At 38.8% G+C, this 19,749-nt stretch overlaps 4 protein-coding genes across 4 annotated transcripts; all 4 read right to left on the reverse strand.

The window, feature by feature from the left end:
* Positions 1–137: 137 nt before the first annotated feature.
* Positions 138–1,391, reverse strand: LOC132788233 (uncharacterized). Its single transcript, XM_060795565.1, has one exon. The coding sequence runs from the start codon at positions 1,389–1,391 to the stop codon at positions 138–140; it is 1,254 nt and encodes a 417-aa protein (XP_060651548.1).
* Positions 1,392–3,270: 1,879 nt separating this feature from the next.
* On the reverse strand, positions 3,271–4,834 carry LOC132789770 (uncharacterized). The gene has a single exon (XM_060798027.1). The coding sequence runs from the start codon at positions 4,832–4,834 to the stop codon at positions 3,518–3,520; it is 1,317 nt and encodes a 438-aa protein (XP_060654010.1). The 3' UTR covers positions 3,271–3,517.
* A 5,232-nt stretch (positions 4,835–10,066) lies between these two features.
* LOC132788235 (uncharacterized) lies at positions 10,067–11,353 on the reverse strand. The gene has a single exon (XM_060795566.1). The coding sequence runs from the start codon at positions 11,351–11,353 to the stop codon at positions 10,067–10,069; it is 1,287 nt and encodes a 428-aa protein (XP_060651549.1).
* Positions 11,354–12,122: 769 nt separating this feature from the next.
* On the reverse strand, positions 12,123–18,073 carry LOC132791055 (organic cation transporter protein). Its single transcript, XM_060799837.1, has 3 exons — positions 17,452–18,073; positions 13,495–13,937; positions 12,123–13,425 (listed from the first exon to the last, which is right to left on the reverse strand). Exons 1-3 carry the CDS (start codon positions 17,853–17,855, stop codon positions 12,275–12,277), a joined length of 1,998 nt encoding a protein of 665 aa, XP_060655820.1. The 5' UTR covers positions 17,856–18,073; the 3' UTR covers positions 12,123–12,274.
* Between the last annotated feature and the right edge of the window lie 1,676 nt (positions 18,074–19,749).

The raw sequence follows: 19,749 nt of genomic DNA on the forward strand, positions 1-19,749 counted from the left end.
GTAATATACAAGATTGTTGCGATCAAGAGCCATGCATTCGTAACAATCTATAATCAGGTATTCCCCCAAATCGTCCCATTAATAAATATTTACTTGCAAATTTCCATTCATATATTTTTACATGTATTCATTACTAATTATTTATCGCTACAGTCTTCGATGATCCAAGTGCATTCCTTGCGATGGGCATCAAAGTTTCCTGCATTGCGCGTGTATGCATAATGTTCATTGCCCTCCCACTGCGCTGGATCGCCGCCACAGATCACCGAGCCGTCTGTGGCAGCATCGTAGATTGCCACTCCGCCTTGCACCGACATCACATGCCACCAGTAAATGCCATCTAAACTGTACACGTTCTTGACGACACCATTGTCGGTTGCGTGGAGATGAGATGCCATTATTAGATATTGATTGCTCGACTTTGGGTTTTGAAATGCAATGTTTGAACTATCTTTGGCGTCTCGTTGAACCTTGAAGAGCATCTGCTGAGAGTCTCGTTCCATGGTGCACATCGAAGATGAATTGGGGCAATTGTAGAGGTAAATGTTGCTGCTGTTCGCACTGCGCAGACAAACCTTCTCGGCGGTGTTGAGCACACGATCACTAGAAGGCAATTGGACGTATGCCTGTTCACGCAGCGACTGCTCCACTTCCATTTCATATGTTGGATGTTTCATCAGCTTGCGAAGATTATCCTGCACAGTTTTGTGCGCACTCGAATTGAACTGGACTTCGGTACGATTCAGAAATTGCACATTGGCCATGGTTAATTGGGTTAGGCTCGCGTTGAAACTTCCCAAATGCTGCGCCACACTCAGCGGGGATTGATAAGCGAGCACAGTGTCAAATAGCTCATCAAATATGTCGTGCACATAACTCGATGGCCTCTTGCTCAGTTCATGCATTAGCGTAGTGATAAGCGGGAAATTTGCACTGTGGTTGTCGGTGTGGAAGGGCGCCGAGAGTAGTTGAACCATGCGTGAGATGAACGACTGATAGACCCTGAACAGCAAAACTGGTGGGACATTCGGCTGATGCTCAAGCTGCTCATAGAAAGCCAGTATCTTGAAGGGATCATAGATCTGTTTCGTGTACTGCAGTTCCTGCCACAGCGACTCGTAGATAGCGTGTTGCGATTCCAATTCGTATGTCTCATTCGCCAACTGCAGCACAAATTCGACACGCTCCCATTCACCATTGAATACGGCACGTATAATCGAAGTCATGCGTAGGGAACTGTTAGTTGGGGAGTCTGAGGGAATTTCGATCTGCGGTGGACCGGAGTCTCCTAGTCGGGCAAGCAGAGTGCTACTCCCTCCTCCGATCGACAAAGCGTCTCCACCTCTTGACGACAATCCAATAAACAACAGTAGAGTGACTATTAAAGACATTATAGCTTTTACTGCCGTTGCAACTTAGAGCTCTCCTTATATAGCTCATTCTTATGTACATCATAAAAAAATGTATATATGTAGGTATATATATTTTCCTGATAATCGGACTCTACTATCAACGCTCAGCAGAACGAAGCTGAGCTTGCAAAATATTTGTAATATATACATTTCTTATCTGAAATAAAGTATACAGTAAATAAAAAAAGTAATACATGCAGAATATAAAAATTAAATGGAATAATATTCACTACAAAATTGTGGGTAATACAATGTTTTCCATCCATTTAGTGGGATTTTGCTTTTCAGTTATAGCTGTTCGGTATTGTGATTGTGATTTGTTTGTTCAATAAATTTTATAGTTGTTAAAATTGCATAAACATGTAAACTCGACATCAGGATGAGAGGATTTTATTGTATTATATATGGAACCTATTTTTTGACACGAATTCACAGGATCATGATTGAAAATTAAATAATTTCCCCTAAGATGATTACTAAATATTGATTTTTGTTATAAACCATTTTTAATTTTTTATGTCGTTCAGTTTAAATAGATATAAATTAAGTACATATGGGTAATTCTCTGAGGCATGTCGCGAGCGACCAGCTTTTCAGTGACAAAAAAAAACATAACCTGAAACAATTTTAAAAATAAAAAAAGGTTATTTTGATAGCTCTAGATTAGTACTTTAATTAAAGCTAAGAATGGTTTTGGATTTTTGTTTCTATTTTGTTTTCTGTTCTGATAATTGCAAAAATTAACAAATTCGTACGCAAAACCAAAAAATGAGCGAATTTATATATTTTATTGTAAAACAGAACAAGTTCCTAAAATCAATCTTAGCTCTAAAAATAGTGCTAATCCAAAGCTTTAAGAATAACCTTCACTTGTTTTTAAAATCGTTTTAGTTTATGTTTTTTTTTGTCACTGAAAAGCTGGTCGCACGCGACATTTACCAGAGAATTACCCATATATAGTAACATATATTTTATTCAACTCTTGCGTAACACGCGATTTTTCAGAAACGAGGTGTAGTTTTAATTCAGTTAATTCTAATATATAAATGAGACTATTATTTTTATTTTTACTAAAAATATGTAGAGCCCACTAGATTATAGCTTTATTGTATTTGCCAATATAATATTGTGATAAGAATTTGTGTTTTTTTTTGTTTATTCCCTATACCTCTATAACCATATATATTTATTATATAAAACTACCAAATATACCTTTTGGTATATTTTTGATTTTTTTAGGTATATTTGAAGAATAATAACAGATTGTTTGGATCCTACTCAGAACGGGTAGCGAATATCTTACAGTCGAGCGAACTCGACTGTATTTTTTTTACTTGTTTTTGCATAAGTTTGAGATTAATATCGGATTTTAAACAAAATTGCAATGATTTAGTTCAATTTAAATAGTGATCTCCTAGAAGAAAATCACAACAAAATTCAATATTGTGAGCTGTCTTATGAAGTAAATTATTCATGTAATATTTATGTTCAGAAAAGTGATTATTTAGTTGTTCATACAATGTAACATAAATTCACACTAATCTTCACTATCGAGATATTTTATTGAGAAATGTATAGAATTTACTTTAAAAACGAACTTGTTTTCCAAACGATGTGGATCCGATGCATACTATACAGTAAAAATTGTGAAGGAGTGGATCCGAGAGGACCATTTTTAATTGCAAAGACCCGATCTCAATCCAATATAAGACTTTGGCCAATCGTGAAAAAATGGCTCGGGCAGAAGTGCGTCGTCGAATACAGATGAATTTCAAAACGATATTATTAAAAATTTATAGAGAGCATGCCAGACCACGTAAAAATATTATTTAAAATAAAGGGGTTTGGACAAACTTTTAATATAACTTTAGTTATTAAAACTTTGTGGAACTTGAAAAATTGAGTTTATGATGTTATTTTTCATTTTTACTTTAGGACTCTTCGAATTCTCTAAAATCATTGCCTAGAATTTATAAAGAATAACATAATACAAATAAAACAAAAGAAAATTTTGTGTTTGCTTGTGTGATTATGATTTTATGTGTGTCGAAAGTCAGAGTCGTGAACATACTACACTCAATTTTGCTCGCCACTAAAATGTATATTTAGGCTACATCGCTGCAATCCTCTAGACTCCAGGTGCACTCCCTGCGATTAGCTTCAAATTCGAGAGCGTGACGCGTATAAACATGACGCTCCTCGCCATCCCAATGCGCAGAATTGCCGCCACAAAGCACCGAACCCGATGTGGCGGCATCGTAGAGTGCCACACCGCCTTGAACCTGTAGCACATGCCACCAGTAGATAGATTCACTGCTATAAACGTTCTTCTTGATGGCATTGGCATTCGTATTGCCGGTGGTTTGGTTATTGGACTCCATGAGAATATATCGATTGCGCCAATAAGCGCTGTAGAAGGCAAACTGCAAGATATTATTGGCGCCACCATGACCACGCTGCACATAGTAAGCTGCCTTCTTGGGATCTCGTGGATTACTGCAGATCAAATAGGTCTGCGGACACTCGTAGATATATGCATTCTCGTTGGTCACATTGCGCAGACACACCTTCTGGGCAGTGTAGAGGACACGCTCATCCGGCGGCAGCTGGGCATAGACTTCGATTCGCAGCGAGCGCTCCACTTCTTGGCCAAAGTTGGGCTGCTCCAGCAACTGGCGTAGATTCAGCTGCAAAGCTTTTTGTGCAACCGAATCTAATTGCAGTTCGTTGCGCTTCAGCAGCTGCAAGTTGGCCACAGTCAATTGGGTCAAGCTGGCAGTGTAGTTGCCCAGCCGTTGCACCACACTCAGTGTGGATTCCAAAGCGAGGACAGCATCGAATAACGCTTCGAGTATGTCCCGTATGTAGTCCAAGGTGCTCAGTGTCAGACGCTGCAGCAGTGTGGTGACCAACGGGAAATTTGCACTGCGACTGTTGGTGTGAAAGGGTGCCGACAGCAACTGAGCGCTGCGGGAGACGAAGCTCACATAGACCTTTTGAAGCAAGGTGGGCGGTACGTTCGTCTGATGTTTGAGTTGTTCGAAGAAATCGAGTATCTTGAGGGGATCGTAGATTTGTTTCGTCTGCTGCAATTCCAGCCACAATGCCTCGTAGATGGCATGCTTTAGCTCCAAGGTGCGTGCCTCATTGGCCAGCTGCAACACTAGGCGACCACGCTCCCAGTCGCCATTGACCTCGGCACGTATGATGGACTCCAGGCTAAGTGGACTGACTGCGGTTGTTAATGGCGCCGAATCTCCGGAGAGCACATCGATGTGCAGCAGCACATCCAATGCCGGAGCCGTGGCATTCAGGATGGCGAGGAGTTTGCTGTTGCTTTTGCCGACAGCAACGGAGTCGCCACCTCGCAGACTCATTCCAAGTAGCGGCAGCAGTAGCAGAACTTTTAAATGCGTTGCCATCGTTGCATTAACTGTGGATTCAGTTCAGCGTTCGCTTTATAAAGCCCATTTTTTTTATTATTCGTAGTTGAATCGGATATTTGCATTGGCAATATCAATGCACAGCAAATAAAAACAATTTAATTGTTTGTAATGTAATCATTTTGATTACCATGTGCAGTGCACTATAAAAATTGAACCCAATTTCAAAAGCAAACAATGTGGCGTCCTCTGGTGTATGCGTAACAAACACTTTTTGCTTAAGAACCAGAAATTTGCAGGTACTCTCAATAGATGGCGCTTGCAAAATTTTTTTTTTAATGGATAATCGAAAATACAAAACTTTCAATTTGATCGTTAAAGAATTGTTTCAAAACCAAGAAACGAATTAGAATTTTTATCGTAGTATTTTATAAGCTCAATAGGATCCATGAATATCATAAATAGGTACTTCTTCAATAAAGTAAAGTTGGTTTTCAAGATAAAATACAAGTCTATTGACTCCTATTTTTATATGTGTTCCAGTTCCAATTTCATTGGTTATTTCCGCCTATCACATGTAAAATATTCAACTCCGGATTAGAATTTCTTGAATATTTGGCTAAAATGGTTAGTTAACTAGCCAACTTTATTTGATTTGCTTTATGTGATTGTTGTATTGAAGATACATATTTGTTAGCAGAATATAGTTCTCGGGGAGTCACTGAATCAATAACACAGAAATTGTGGTTATATATAGATTATTAATAGCTGCAATCTTCGATGATCCAAGTGCATTCGTCTCGATGGGCATCAAAATCCTCTGCAAGCACAACGTATGCATAATGTAGATTTCCCGACCAATGCGCTGGGTCGCCGCCACAGATCATCGAAGTCGATGTGGCAGCATCGTAGATTGCCACGCCGTCTTGCACCGGCATCACATGCAACCAGTAGATATTGCTCGAGCTGTACACGTTTCCGTTGTTCCAGAGTTCTAAATACCGATCATCCCAATATGGATTCTGGAAGGCAAACTGTGTTCTATTGTTGGCACCATTGTGTTGGCGTTTAACCACGAAAGACGCATATTTTTGGTTTCGCGTTTTGGTGCACATATTCGAGGGACCTGAGCACTCATAAAGGTATTCGTTGTCGTTGTTTGCCTTGCGCAAGCACACTTTCTGGGCGATGAAGAGCAAACCAATTTCAGACGGAAGCAGTCGGTACACCTTAAGCAATAATGAGTAATCCACATTCCCCTGTTTATAATACCCTTTGAGAATTTCAATGGGTACAGCGTGCAAATCTTATATGCAAATCCTATGCATAACATAAGTCTATTGTACAATAATTATCTACACTGAGTGAAAAAATTAAAGACAAGTCAAACTCTGTTAATTATATTTGCAATGAGATAATCCCTTATCTTCTATATATGTTTGATTAAGACTTAGGTTGACTGATATAATGACGTCTTAGCAAACATCGCAGAATTAGAGCTGAATAGAATTTATTAAAATTTCTAAGAAAAGTATAAAGTATAGCAGAAATATAACATATATATATATCAGCAAAGATTAGATTCTATAGATATGAACATCTGACATATTGTTAATACAATAGATGCAGATGAATTTGAATCTAGAAAGTGGAACAAACTTAATAATCCTAATGATCTTTGGAAATGCGATTCCGATCGGATAAATTTTCTTATAGATAGTTGTATACTTATATATTTGTGTATTTATACTATATACCATTTATTCTTCATATCGAAGGAAAACAATTCGTTTACTGTTCTCTGTTGAACAAACAAAAGTTTTGTACTTTGCAAAAGAGGTTAACTACAATCAAATGCTCGACTATGTACCACAGTCACATTTTATAAGGTTGATAATTATAATTAGACAATAAAGAAAATACCATATTGCAAAATGAACATCAACTGCTGTAACCAACTATATACCGGTCAAATATATGCCTCACTGCTGTCAGAAATTAAATTAGTGAATTGTTTATATATTTTCCCATTTATTTGCGCAACAATAAAATACATGCCGTAGGTCAAATTCCATGAGTGAGATTAGCATATGTACATGAAGCAGAAACAACTTTTTCTTTGCAACAAGACGATGGTTATTATGAGATAAAAATGTTTAATAAGTTAGAAACAAATGTGAATAATATAGATTTGAAGCAAAGACGTGAATGCAAGTGTAATCATGTCGTATTTGTAATTCCCGCTATTTATAGAAGATTATGGGTATTAGCAGTATTACAACTCAAGGTATTAAGAACTTAAGGTATAGATTTTAAGTACATTCTATAGTATAATTTGAATGAGAGCATATGTTGTCTATAGATATATAAAATAAAGCGTTTGGTGTAGTTTTGTACATTTTCAGTATATTAATTTTGTATATTTAAGTACTTTTTCCATTTATTTACATATATAGTATCTCTTAACGGTAATACCGCTTTGTATTGTTTTGCTTTTATTAAAATTGAGTAGCGGGTATCTCACGACTTACTTTTGTGTGTTGATCTGTTTTCTGGACTCAGCATTCACATTATAAAGTACATTTTTATGAATCACAATTTGTTATTATCAGTATGATTTCTTACGTGACCCGGTTGGGTGACGCTCTAGTTGATTATGAACATTCTGGGTAAAAATAGAATTAGCAGTGCTTTGGTTTCATTGTTTTCATTTTTCAGATTTACATTTATTATAAAAACAAAAAAATAATATTTCTCTGGTGCTTTAACATTTGTTTGCCATCATCGAAAGACATCTCAAATTAAATAAAGAACAGATTAATTTCGTGAACAAATAAAGTAATAGCAAACTTGACACATTCATTCACAATGCTGATTTAAATAGCTTTTGTATTGACTCAACTTGAACAGAAATGAATATACATATTAATATTTTGTTTTTATTAATTTTATTGTTTATTGCTGCAATCTTCTACGATCCAAGTGCACTCCTCACGATGGGCATCGAAGTCTTTTGCCTCGAGCGTGTATGCAAAATGGTTTTCTCTATTCCACAGTGTTGAATTGCCGCCACAGATCAAGGAGTCGGATGTGGCAGCATCGTGGAGTGCCACGCCCTCCTGCACCTGTTTCACGTGCCACCAGTCGATTTGGTCTCGACCGTACAAGTTCCTGGTGACTTCCGTTTGTTCTATTGCCAGCGAGTGATTAACAAAATGGGTACTCAGAAAAGCAAACTGTGTCCTGTTCTTAGCATCAATTTGCTTGCGCTGCACTTCGAAGGATGCTCGTTCGTAGTTTCGTTCACGGGTGCACATATTGGTCGGACCTTGACACTCATAAAGGTATTCGTTGTTGTTGTTCGCCTTGTGCAAACACACCTTCTGCGCTGTGTACAGCAAACCAATACCAGACGGCAGAAATCCGTATACTTTAAGACGCAGGGAGTACTCCACTTCCTCAGCAAAATCTGGATGGATCGCCAACTGGCGTAGATTTTCCAGCACCGCTGCTTGAGCACTCGAATTTGACTGGATCTCGGTGCGATTAAGCAGCTGAATGTTGATCGTGGCCAATTGTGACAAACTGGCATTGTACTTGCCCAATTCCTTAAGACGTTCAGCCAAACTCAGAGAAGATGTCTTAGCAAGCTCCTTGTTGAACACCGCCTCGAATACATCATTCATATAATTCGGTGAAGTTTGTGACAAAAATCGTAGTTCTTCGGCGATCTTCGAGGAATCGGTTGAGTCACGGCTGACGTTGAGTGCTGAAGTGACGTACGAAGTGCTATGAGCGATGAATTTCTGATAAACAAATTCCTTATACTCTGGCGGATTATACGACAGCTTCTCATAGTATTCCAGAATATATCTGGGCTCATAGAGCGCATAATATCTCTGACGGTCCTTCCAAAGAATCTCGTAGATGGCGTGCTTCAGCTCCGGAACTCGAACGGCGTTTCCTAATTCCAGTATTAAGCCAATATTCTGCTTAAAATCGTCATTTAATATAGCATTGGTAATAGAGTCCAGATTGAGAGGACTGTCCTCAAGAGTAGTAGACAATAAGGCACACTCAAGCTTCTTCAGATCAGAGTTTTTGAGCTTTGGAAGCACTTTGCTGATGTTTTTTCCGCTTGACAAGTTGCCTCCTCGTCCTAGAGATAGCCCAAGAAGCAGCAACAGAACGACTCGCGATGCCATTGCGATTTAAACTGTGGGCTGAGCTCAGCACTAATCAAATTAGAAGACTATTTCCGTTTCGGTTTTATCAGTTAAGGTCAATTTTGAAGTGACATTGGAGAGGCAAGATGCCATTTAATTATTTCCATAATTCGTTTTATTTGTTGTGGTTTAGTTTCACTTGGAATTTTTAGCTTTTTGCCGGGTGTGCGTTGAAAATTAAAGAGTATTTATTTGACGAAGTGAGAAGATTAATGATAACCATGTGTTTGGGTTTGATTAATAATTATCAATTTTTGTAGTGTATATATAATATATTATTTTGTCAAAATTGCTTATTGCAATCAAGTACTCGACTATGTAGCGCAGTTAACTATAGTTATACTTGCTACCCGTGGGGTAGAAGCGTATTATAACGTTGTGCCTACATAAAATATATGTAACAGGCAGAAGGAGGCATCTCCGACTCTATAAACTATATATATTCTTGATCAGTATCAATAGCCGAGACGATCTAGCCATGTCCGTGTGTCCGTCTAGATTTTATTAAAGATCTAAGTTGCTTTGGCTGTCAATTTGCTATATTTTGCACTCTATATTTGTATATTTTGAATGTGTACTGTATCAATATTCCTAAATTAGCCTATAGTATCTTAAAGTCGATCACACACGACTATGCTTTCTTACGCGTGTTAATCTGTTTTGGCCTCAGCATTTACATTATTAAGCAAATTTTTCTAAGGCAAAGTTTTCTGTTATCAGCGTAATTATACCCGCTACCCATAGCCTAAATTGATTATAAACCATCTGCGTAAAAATAGAATTTACCATGCTTTGCTTTCACAATCATATTTCAATTTTCTTATAAAAAAAAAAACTCAATGTCATATTTCTCTGGGGCTTTAAAATTTATTTGACAGCATCGGAAGACACCTCAGATCAAACAGATTAATCTCATAAAAAATATAGAGTTATAGTAAATTTCAAACATGCAATCACAATGCTGACAGTTTTTATATTGACATTCGACAAGAGCTAGAACTTTTGCTGAACTGAAATGAATGCATCAATATTTTTTATTTATTCTCTAATCTTTATTACTGCAATCCTCTACGATCCAACTGCATTCCTCACGATAGGCAGCTATGTATTTTGCCTCGAGCGTGTGTGCAAAATGGTTTCCTCTACTCCATTGTTTTGAATCGCCGCCGCAGACCAAGGACTCGGATGTGGCAGCATCTTGGAGTGCCACGCCTTCCTGCACTGGTATAACATTAAACCAGTTGATTTTGTTTCGGCCATACACGTTCGTTGTGAATTTCGTTTGCTCCGCTGTTATTGCTAAGCAGCGATTAAGAAAATGGGTACTCAGAAAAGCAAACTGTGTCCTGTTCTTAGCATCAATTTGCTTGCGCTGCACTTCGAAGGATGCTCGTTCGTAGTTTCGTTCACGGGTGCACATATTGGTCGGACCTTGACACTCATAAAGGTATTCGTTGTTGTTGTTCGCCTTGTGCAAACACACCTTCTGCGCTGTGTACAGCAAACCAATACCAGACGGCAGAAATCCGTATACTTTAAGACGCAGGGAGTACTCCACTTCCTCAGCAAAATCTGGATGGATCGCCAACTGGCGTAAGTTTTCCAGCACAGCTGCTTTCGCACTCGAATTTGACTTGATTTCGGTGCGATTAAGCAGCTGAATGTTAAATAAGACCAATTGCGACAAACTGGCACCGTAGTTGCCCAATTCGTTAAGACGTTCAGCCAAGACCAGAGGAGATGTTGTAGCGAGCACCTTGTTGAACACTGCCTCGAATACATCAGTCGTATAATTTTGTGGACTATGTGACAAACATCGTATCGTTTCGGTGATCGTTTCGGTGATCGTTCTCATTTCGAAATCGTTCTCATTTTTTACGTATAGCGGTAAATTGAGATATGAAGCGCAATCTTCAATAAACTTCTGATAAACAAACTTCTTATAATCTGGCGTAATATCCATGCTTTGCTTTAAGTTTTCATAGTATTCCAGAATATCTTTGGGATCATAAAACCCTAATTTTCCATGCCATATTTCCCAATGTTTCCATAATTTCTCGTAGATGACATTCTTCAGTACCGAAGTGCGAACGGCGTTTCCTAATTCCAAAACTGGGCGAATATTCTTCTCAAAGTCGTAATCTGCTATAGTTCGAATTATAAGCTCCAGAGGGAGAGGACTATCCTCAGCAATAGTAGTCAATAAGGCACACTCAAGATCAGAGCCTTCGGGCCTTGGAAGCACTTCACTAATATTCGTGCCGCTCGACAAGTTGTCTCCTCTTCCTAGAGATAACCCAAGAATCAGCAACAGAACGACTCGCGATGCCATTGCGTTTTAAACTGTCGCCTGAGCTCAGCACTCATTAAATTATAAGACTATTTTCGTTAAGGTTTTATCAGTTAAGGTCAATTTTGAAGTGACATTGTGCGGGCATATAATTTTTTTTTTTATATTTCGTTTTATTTGTAGTGCTTTAGTTTCACTTAGAATTTTGTGATTTTGACGCGTGTGAGTTGAAAATTAAAGACCATTTATTTGACGTCAAAAGATTTATGATGACCACATGTTTGGCTTTCAATAAAAATAACCAATTTAAATTTGTATGTCTCTGATTGTCCATTTTAAACATTTATTGTTTTTTTTCTTATAATTATTGATCACAAAGCTAAGCAGCGAAAACATGACGCCATCTGGCGTATGCGTGGCAGACTAGCGCTTATCAACTAACAATCGACTTGAGTTGTTCAACATATGGCGCTAGTAAGTTTCGTCCGTTATATGGCGATTGCAAATACATATTATATAATATATTTGCAAATAATTTATATTTATTTGCCTTCACCAAACTTGCTAGCGCCATCTGAATTTTATGCAATTATATGCGATATGAATATAAATATATTTATGAAAAGCATATGTTGCTATTTAAGTGCAAAATAAGTGAAACTATTCAGAAAAAAATCGAGCGTATACTTAACATTTATGATAGATCAGTTAGTAACGTTCTTAATCAACTCTAATGTATTAAACTAAAAATATTTCATACAAATCAAATTCAAATCAGTGTAATTCAATTAATTAAAACTCCAAATTTGAACGTTAGACTTTTTTGTTTATTAGGCCAAAATGGCAACGAAAATACTTAGAATTAATATCACAAGGTTGGACAAAGCACTTAATCACTACAAATCGAACTAACTGAAATGCAAAAAACTATAATTACTAACGCAGCTAAAATATACAAGTCGTCTACAATTTGGTGGAGTTGCGAGATTGAATCGATCTGCGCAATATGCTCGAGCGCAGTTCACCGCGCGTGGATGCATTGAGGGAGGCTCCCGTTTGGGTGCCACGCACAAAAGCCTGGGAGCGCACTTCTTCGACATCAGCGTTGCACTTGTCGTCCTCCTCGTCTAACTGCTTGGCTAGACAGGGGAAATCCCAGATGCTCTGACCTCGTCCGAACTCCTCGCCATCGTTCAACGTCTGCGGCAGATCGTGATGCAGTGTCTCCGGCAACAGCAGGGCCAACAGTCCGCCAATAATGCCCAAGAGTCCCAAAATAATCAATGGCAGTGCCGGCGATATGTTGGCCAAATAGACCACAAATGGAGCTATAATGCTGGCCACATAGCCCATAATATGTATGAAGGCCACACCCTGAGCCCGCACCACAGTGGGCAATATCTCGGCGGCATACTGCAGACCAATGTTGTAGCTGATGTTCACAAAGAAGCGACCCATGATAGCCAGGGCCGCTGAGTAGACGCCAACGGGCACCACAGTGGCCAACAGACTAAAGATGCCGCTGGCAACCATCGAGCCGCAGGCAAGCCAACGACGACCGAAGCGATCGAGGGTCACCGTAAGCAACGTATCAGCTGGTAGCTCAGTAAAACTGGCCACGGTAAACGTGAAGAAGATGTCCAGACCCAGGGAGCCCACGTTACGCACATGGCCATCGAAGACCAGCGATATGGCCATCCAGATGACGATGAGCAGCAAGGTGGTGCGACGCAAGCGCGGCGACTTGAATAGATCCAACACCGAATAGCTTGCATTCTGTGCCTGTTCCTGATCTCGCATCCGTTTGCAGCTGTCGCCAAAGTGCTGATACGTCTGCAGCGGTACTTGGCGTCCATTGCGTTTCTCCAACTTCTTCAGTATGCCAATGGCTTTATCCACCTTGCCCTGGGAGACCAGCCAACGTGCCGACTCGGGCACAACAAACGGCGTCAAGACGGCCAACAAAAGCGGCGCCGAGGTAACAATCGTAAGCAGTTTCCAATCGGCCAAGTAGTAGGCAATCCATGGCAAGATGCAAGCGGCGCCCGTAAAGAAGATGGCAATGGACATGTTGGCAACAAAGGTGCGATACTTGGGTCCCACATACTCCAGCACTAAGAACGAGAGAGAGAGAGAGGGAGTTGATTATGCATTCAAGGTGAAGTGCAACGAGTTTCACTTACCCAATATGTACATCATGGTGAAGCAATTGTCAAAGGCGAATCCCACAAAGAAACGCATGATGGCAAATTGCCAAAAGTTGTTAACAAATGCCGTTGCCACGCCCGCCACCAGACCCATCATATTGCAGCTGATCAGCGCTGGAATGCGGCCAAATCGATCCGCCACCCAGCCAAAGAGTAAGCCACCGACAATGGCACCCAAAAAGAATATGGATTGGGCATACGTGGGCAATGCGGCATCATCGCACACCCAATTCTGTTCCGTGGCCACCGTGGAGTACGGTATCTCGGTGAAGTTGTATGACCAACCATTACGGCATTTGACTTGCGGCCATTTGGGATCAGCCATAATACGTCCCTGGGCGAGAACTTCCGTATAATTGACATCGTACATGTAGCAATTGTTGTACTCTCCCTTCACCATGGGTATCGAGAGTGCCAGTCTGTGGGAGTTAAGAAAGGTGCCACAATTGTTAGTTTGGTGGTTTTCAATGTTATTCATTATTTTTGTTTTGGTTTTTGTGCTTATAGAGTCATTAACACATCGAGGGTCACAGCCACAACCCCAAAAAGACCTGGGACAGCTTAATAATCTCATGATCTTGACAAAATCCGCTGTCTGCAATTGTATACGTGTGGCAAGCACAATATTCACACTCGCAACTCGTATTCATGTGTCTAAATTATATATAGCCATGCAAGATTGATGGCTGCACACCACACACCGCACACTCCGCACTCTCCCAGTCATTGACTAACGATTGATCTGTCATGCGGGAAACGCGCCAAGTTTCATTCAGTTAAATTGCCAGTTTTATGACGGATTTAACATTAAACACTACAATAAGCTCTGATCAATACATTTACCCTAAAGTAAAGGTAAAGTCGTTAAAGTTTGATAGCTAAATAAGTCTTTAAATAACATTCATATGAATTTTTTAATAAAAAAACGTGTTTCAATAAAGAAGTATTTTTGCACTTAGTTTTTATAATTAAAGATAATTCTTTTAAGTTTAAGAATTGTATTCTGAATTGAATTTTGTCAGATTTAAGCTTGATTGAAGATATTATTCTTGATTTATTTTCTCCAACTGAAGCTGATATGAGTATGAGTATTATACCAACGAGTTAACTCTTTATTTTCATAATATATTTCATCAATTTTCAGTTACGTCTACTTATCTGTGTCAAGCCTATCGAGCTGCTTGACACTTTTGACATCAGCAACGATTAGTTCGATTGACACCTGATAATCTTCTGTAAATAATATACACCCGTGTTGTACCTCAAACTAAATTTATTTGTAGTGCTAAAAGTTAATTAAAGAAATTGTCTAAATACTAGGAATTTGTGTACTTGTCTAACTGATCAACAATAAAGATTGCTGCTAGTTTGATTATTTGTGTAATTAGTTTTGCCAGTTAGAATATCATGATTGATTTTAATTTAGATTGGCCTGCAGGAATAAAAAACATTTCTTTGCGAACTTGTATTTAGCAAGTTACTCAATCTTTTAGAGATTTTCCCACAAAATGTTTTCATATTTAAGTGTGCACCTTTCACAAAATAATTTTTAATTGATCTAAATGCTTGTTAAATTTGCTTTTACTGCCAATGAATCAAGTGTAACTCTTATACAGTATAAGACTTTCTTTCGTTGCTCATGTAATGAATAGAAGAGCATTTGAATTGCAGCTTGCAATTTCTCTTTGGCTCTCTCAGTTTTTGGATGCGGTAAGTTTTGAGTCGTGTTTGGCGTCGCCACACAACATTAGTTAGACAGCCAGTTAGTTAGTTAGTCAGTCAGTCAGTCAGTTATTTAGTAGGTATTTACTGTGGCTACCACGATTATTTCACTTGTGCGTTGCTGTTGCTGTGGCTGCTGTCGCAACATGCGCTGCTAATTAGACGCCCCTTGCTGTTGCCCACTTGGAGTCGGCGTTGGACGACTGGCTGCTTATCTAACTGCCACTGCCACTGCCACTGTATTTGAATTTGCCTTCGCATTGAGTACCCAACCACACAGCTCCTCACACCTCACTCCTCACTCCTCTCTCTCTCTCGCGCTCTCGAAAAAGATTCGTAAGGTTCTTTGCCTTATTAAGCCGACCAAGTCTGACTAACAAAAAAAAAAATGGAAAAAAAAAATGCAAAAACATGAATAAAACCAATCATGGCGCAAGGTTAGTCGGCATTCTAAGCCATTCTGAGCACTTAGACGAGTTAATGACTTTGGTCAGAACACTCGAATTTTGTTTCGTTCATTCGTTTTCGTTTTCATTTTCATTTAGTTTCAATTCAAACCAAACACGTTTGCTATGTGTAATTTGGCTAAGAATTGGCAGCCTTTGCATAGAATACATAGAAATCGCATTTCAAATCACTCAAAGTATTCAATTTTTTTTTTTTGCAGTTTCAGTTTAAGTTTTAAACTGTGGTAACTGCCCAGTTAGGGCACGCAACCCAAAAACCGGTCGATTTCAAGGCAATAAATTCAATAATTGTCGACCAAAGTCAATCGAACATAAAATAGTGCAAGTTGGAATAATCGATCACTGTGTGTTTGCCTTTGTGAAAGTCATGCGAATCGCTTGGCTCTAAGAAGTATACGCACTGTGTGCGATTTCCGGCTGAAAAGTTGACAATTACAGTGAAAGGGGTGGGGGGAAGTTACATTGAGATATTTGGAAGTAATGTGAACGCTTTTAATTAGAACAACTTTTACAGCATTTAAAGGCTAACTATCGAATAATTTTTAATTGCTAACAATCACTGCAAAAATGATTTTCAATATCACATCATATCTATCATATTTATCTGTATCTAATTGATTCTGCTTGAAAAAACAATGCTTAAATTAACGTATTTGGCAAAAATTCTATGCAACACTTTGAAGCAGTTTCCACTTAATAATCAGCTAACATAAAGTCGGATTAGTTAACTGTACAATACGAGTTTTATAATATCATTAAATCGAAAATAAACTTATTGATAAAACTGAATATCACATCTCTTTCATTTCTTTGAATTCCAAAGTTCGTAAGCAAAACAAAAAAAATTCCATGTTTCAACTACTTAAAAGTCTTCCTCAATAACAAATCAGATTTAGCATTTTGGGCAAATGCAAAAATAAAAGCTTCACAACGAGCTAAAATTATCAACGCTTGATTTGTTTTCAATTGTTTTTGTATTTTTTTTATGTATTCTGAAGACATTCTAATTTTAGAAAAGATAATAATAGAATAGCAACCTTCGCTATGGATTTTGTACTTTAACCAAGTTCTTGGCTTCGTTCGTTCCTAAGTTCTTTAACTAAATTCAAGGTCGATACTAGTGCTAGACATTATAATTCCCATCATCATCATAATAATAATAATAATAATAATAATAATAACAATTTTATTCAGAAAGATTATGATGTTTCCTCAACACTTAACGGTTTCCATAGTAAATTAAAATAGATTGGCGAGTCGAAATGCTACTGCCCATTCATAAAGCATCATAAAGATTATCATAACTATAAAAACAAAAACAAAAAAAAAAACAAAAGCAAACAAAATCAGCATAAAATGCACATCAAATTATGCTCATTCGCTTCTAATGGGATGCAAACGACATTCCGAACTAACCGAAAGTGTTGTGCTTGAATGTTATAGTCAGGTATATTAACTACTGTAGTAATTAACGCGTCGTATATCAACTTTTATAAAGCCATTACGTTGGATAAGCCCCCCACACACACATACACATAGAGACAGACAGACAAAGTCACATTCGCAAGTCGGTTACGTGAATTTGCGAATCGCGGAGTTGTCGTAGATTTTTGTAGTTGTTGCTTTTTTTTTGTTTTTTTTTACCAAATTTTCACCTTGACGGGAAAACCCGCTGGGTTAGGACTTTGTTGAATCACGAATTCATTCAGATTTCGTTTAGTTAGAATTCGTTTGAGTAACTCACCTGGCTTCCACATCTAGGGCATCCAGTTCGGGGACATGACACCAATGCTGTTCGGGTATGAGCGTGAGAAAGATTTGCGAAAAGTACACAAAGGCCACAAAGAACGAGAACGGTATCATGAGTAGAAATAGTATCTTCTGTGCACGTCCGAATTCCCCAATCATTGGCAGAATGTCATCGAAATCGATGGTTGGCGCTGTGTGTGCATCTTGCTGATCAAGTGCCTTTTTATTGGATAGATGCAGTTGCAGTTCCTTGGTGTTGCCACCGCTGCGACGACGCGGCAAATTGTCAGTAGCAACAGTAGCAACAGTATCTGCACCACCTCCGCCCGCTCCATGTGGCTGCTCTTCGTGATTATATGCTTCATTGACGAAGTATGCTTGCTTGGCCTGACCTTCCATGTTTCTAGTGGTAGTAGTAGCAGTTGTAGTCACAGTAGTCACAGTAGTTTTTTTTTCTTTTTTGATATCGACCTTGCCGTATCTATGTCACTTGTCGAGTTGTGCAGCTTGTTGAAGCTTTTTGCAAAAGAAATTCACTTGGCCGAACACTATTTGATTCACACAAAAATATGCCAAACACGAGAGCTGCTGACGGCGCACGCGCGCGTTTCCGTTTATGTTCTTCAACTGAACTGAGCACGCGCGCCGGATGCCGTTTTTATATCAACCCCGAGTCAAGTGAAGTCGAGCTCAGCTCAGCTCAGCTGAGCCAGTAAGCCACTCAGTCAGGTTGACAAGCGATCGAGCTTCGTTAAGAACAAGAAATTTACCGATGTCGGTGTCGGTGGCGATGCCGCTGCTGCTGCCAGAGCCGGCAGCGAAAGTTCAAAACACACACAGCTGGCTCAGCTGTTCAGCTGTTCAGCTTTTCTCGCACAGCTGGCAAACCGGTTTTTCGCACCGAATCCATTGCGATTCATTTTCGATCGCATCGATCCTAATGGTCATTGCGGCCAGAGCAGTCGCATCACCCGCAAGTGTCGCTGGCTGTTGGCATCTTCTTTAGATTATTTTTAGGTTTTTTTTTTTGCAAGGCTGACCAAACGACGACGCTCCCAGATCGGAAGAGGCCGGTGTGCACGTGAATCATGCCGCAACAATGAACTGCGCCAAATGGCCAAAAAAAAAATTAGCATAAAAGACGACAAAAAAAAAAAAACTTTGCGACTCTAAAACGTCAGAATGACCATTCATATTTTGCTGATACGAGCAATGCAATTATAACAGCAAATACCGGGGAATAAAACTCCCCCGATTTTCCCCTCCTTAGTTGTTCCTTAGTCCTGAGTCACACGCACTCACGCCCTGAACCCAGCCTCAATAAAATCCCCTCAGAATACCTTTTTTTTTTTTTTTGTGAAATTTATGAATTTTTGTTGTTGTTGGGTTGCATTTGCCCCCGGTTTTGAAATGTGTGTTTTTGAGATACAGATTGAGAGATTCTTACAGGTCTCCGACGGTTCGGTACGGTTGCATAATTAGTGGTATCTGGAATGTGATATCTGTTATTTGTGCGAATTAATAAGCGACTGCTTAAGCTTTATTCAAAAACATGTTCTCATTATACCCTGTAACTTATGTGTGTATGGCCTCAGGAACGGGTATGTAAGGGTAAGAGGCAAGAGGCACGACTGTGTGTGTCCGCCTATAAAATGCATATATTATGAAACGACTGCACAGCTGCCTCCATTTTACCTTTTAAGGGGCTTGTCTTGAAGACCAAGCTAACGACAAAAGGAGGCAGGATTGCCAAACTTAAAAATAAAACGATCCATTGGCGTAAACTTGCCTGTCATTTAGCACTTTAGCACATTTTGGAAAGTTTCATTGGGATTGGATAATAAAAAAACGTTCGAATTTGAAAGATGAAATACACTGAGAACTGAGCTAAATGGGTATAAAATACTAAATAGCTAGATCCAACAGATTTAAGATTTCAGTTCTTAACTTTTATAAAAAAAATTTATTAAAATATGTTTATTTTACAATATTAAATTTTATATATAATCTAGTGCTTGGAATGGAATCTTTTACTCTTAAACATTTTCATTTAAACAAATAAGTACATTCCCAACACGATCTAGAAATAAATATAGAAGTGGTTTTTTAAGTAAAGCTTCCCCTTCCTTCCCTGTTTTTCGTTTAGGATATCTCATAGTCAAGCGAACTCAACTGCCGCATTCTGCACTTGTTACAAGTGCGAAAGTTGTTGTTAAAACAGTTAAACGCGTCTAAAATCCAGTTTAGTCTGGCTAGTTTCAGCTTTAACTTTAGCTTAAGTTAGAGTTTCAAT

The sequence above is a fragment of the Drosophila nasuta genome, chromosome 3, assembly GCF_023558535.2.
Source record: "Drosophila nasuta strain 15112-1781.00 chromosome 3, ASM2355853v1, whole genome shotgun sequence".
NCBI classification, from domain to species: Eukaryota; Metazoa; Arthropoda; class Insecta; order Diptera; family Drosophilidae; genus Drosophila; species Drosophila nasuta.